Source organism: Molossus molossus, unplaced genomic scaffold (assembly GCF_014108415.1).
Source record: "Molossus molossus isolate mMolMol1 unplaced genomic scaffold, mMolMol1.p scaffold_m16_p_1, whole genome shotgun sequence".
In the NCBI taxonomy this organism is placed as follows: domain Eukaryota; kingdom Metazoa; phylum Chordata; class Mammalia; order Chiroptera; family Molossidae; genus Molossus; species Molossus molossus.
This window is the reverse complement of record NW_023425344.1, coordinates 152557374-152560159: the sequence shown is the minus strand read 5'-3', so window position 1 is coordinate 152560159 and position 2786 is coordinate 152557374. Positions and strand designations below refer to the sequence as shown.

Sequence of the window (2786 nt, the reverse complement as noted above, 5' to 3'; positions counted from 1 at the left end):
GACTCATTGGTCGGTGGCTGACGCCCAAAGTGCTGAGCCAAACTGGCCAGGACAGTTTTTTTGTGCTTTTAACTGGTTTTCTCCAGTGTTGGTCCACTCTGCTCAGTTCCAGCAAAACATTTTTGGTGTTTCAGTTAAGCTGTGGAAATGGAGGCTTCAGTTTTCAATCTTCAGTAAAAAGGGAAAGTATTCTTTCCTGATTGGCTTATCCTTATGCAGATGAACACTCCAAATCCTCTGTTTGGTCCAAAAGGCACTGTCCTGATTGTTTAAAATAGAGCTGCTCTGATTGGTTGATGAAGAAGCTGATAGGAAATATAGTTGGGCGACTTTGATTGGATGGGAAAAGCCTCAATCCTATTGGTGGAAATCGCATTCCAGGAACTCTTTTGTAAGGCTGGCTCAGAAGGCAGAAACAGAATAGGCATGCAGTCTAGTGCAGAGGCAGGTAGTTCAGTGCAGGCTTCTCCGTGAAGTGAAGTTTGCATAAGAGGCTGATGTATAGAAATAGCTGCTAGGCTCTGTGTGTGTGTGTGTGTGTGTGTGTGTGTGTGTGTGTGTTTCTTTTAATTTGTACCCAGTTAGCCACCAGGAGCCCTTCTTTGTAGTTATCTTCTTTTTAGGGTTTTACAGCCTCAACCACTTAACTTCTACTTGGGACCCCACATGATTATGGAGCCCCTCTATGTAGAAAATTAAAATTAGTTTTTCTCTTGTTAATCTGTCTCATGTTAATTTAATTCTTAGACCAGTCAGAATAACTTAGAAGAGTAGAGAAACATTTTTCACATGCTCCCCAACCCCTCCGTGGTCTGTCTTATTACAGAATGTAATACCTAGGAACTAAAGTGTTCTGATGCACTTTCTCTTTGCCAACTATTGTCTTGCCTATATGATTACTTGTTTCACTAGATACCTACTGGTAATCTCATTTTAAAAAGGCAATTGTAAATAATAAAGGTTTCATTGCTCAATGTTATCTACTTTATCATATATTATTCCTATTCTATAAATTATTTTGATTGGCTTTTTGGTTTAGTTGGATACATCTTTGAATATTTTTTTCAGAAAGTATATATTAAGAGTGTATTTTATTTCTTTTTAATGCAAAAACAGATTTATTTGTACACACACTAATAAAGGAAAACAGTCTTCTGTCAAGTGGAGACAGTTAAGATTCTTAAGTAGCTGATTTGGGGACTTACACAATGGGAAGACTTGCTTTGTTGCCTTCAGATGTTTGTCTCTTTACCTGACACTTGAGCAGGCTTTTTAAATGGGTCTTCCTCTTGGACCTGCTTTTCTAATCCTTTATGATTTGCAAGCTGGTGTTCCAGGTAGTTTGTGTTCCTCTTCTGTTTATCCAGGCACTTTCCCATGAAGTGTAAGAGATCAGTTTCCTCGTTGGCAGAGCCATGGTCTTCAGGTTAAGCAGGAGGTTGGTTAACTTGTTCTCCAACTCCAGAGCAGACTCCAGAGCTTGTACTCCAGCTCCCCAGTTATCTATGTCAGGCCTCTCTATTACCGGAGGGCAGATTTTACTCTCATGTTTTCTTAGGTATCTTAGGAATTGTTTTGCATGTTCCCTCTTCACCTCAGCTTGGTCTTCAAAGAATGCTGCAAAAAGAGGTGCTCCCATGTCTTTGCTGTAATAACAGACCATAGATAAATAAGCATCACTGATATGCAGCTCATAAGATGTCACGTGATTAATAGCAACCCTACCATCTTCAGAGAGGAGGTTGTGGCCCGGTGATGCCATCTCAGCGTTAGAGAAAACCAGGCATAAACAGTAAAGAGTGTATTTGCTATACTTCTATGAGTACTGGCAAGCATGAGAGTTTCATTTACTTTCAAATGAGAATAATAGCTTAGATGGTTTGATTTTTGAATCGAAAGGTTTTCCCTTTGAAACCCAAATCCAGTATTTGTATTTGTTTTTAAAATTAAAAAAAGAATAAAGAACATATGCAGTGTGCTCCCTTTTATTAATTATGATTGGTATTAGGCAATGTCTTTCACCTAAAAAACTGGAAACGTCAGTTAATTACAATTTTATTGTATTATTAATTTATTGCATAGTCTTCATTTTAAAAATGTATTTTCAGTATTGCTATAAAGCGTATATTTTTATATAGTTTCCTATATCAGTTATCTATTGAAGTATTACAAACCACCTCAAAATCAATTCAGATCAGTATAATTTTATTAAGACACCATAAAAATTTTTAATTTTGTTAGTATACATATTGGATCTAGATAAACTGGATTGTTAGCAAAGAAAAACATGAAGTGTCTTTTTTGGCATGTGACGAGAGAAATTCTGCCCACTGCTGGCCAGTGCTGTGTTGTTTGTCTCTGGTAATACATGAGGAAGCAGTCTTATTACTGACTTTCTTGCCATGTGGTGCCTGTGGTGTCTACCTTTGGGGCTCCTTCCCCCGCTCCTTGCCATGACCCTTACAATCTTCTACAATTGTGGTTCAGGAAATAGAACTGCTTCTTATAATTTTAAAATATGGACTCAGGCATAAAAATTTTACCTAGAAGTCTACTTTCTCCTTTATTGCTGAAGCAGTTTTCAAAGCGCAAGATGCATTTTTATGAAGTTTGTTATGTTAAAACAAAAGGAAATACAACTCTGGAAATGTTGTGTTTCTAACGAATTATTGTTTCTTAAGGGGGAAAGTTTTCAAAATGAGTTTTGTATTCTTCAGAGGAAATTATGTTCTTTTTCTTCTAGTGTGTTTATAAGATAAACGAATAAATCCAAAAGGCGTCATTTT

The 2786-nt window shown here is 37.0% G+C and overlaps 1 protein-coding gene across 1 annotated transcript; it reads right to left on the bottom strand.

The window, feature by feature from the left end:
• Positions 1-1232: 1232 nt before the first annotated feature.
• Positions 1233-1762, bottom strand: LOC118615960 (ferritin, heavy subunit-like). The gene is given in 2 exon segments (XM_036241309.1): positions 1233-1414; positions 1417-1762. Coding segments are annotated over 2 exon segments (528 nt in total).
• Between the last annotated feature and the right edge of the window lie 1024 nt (positions 1763-2786).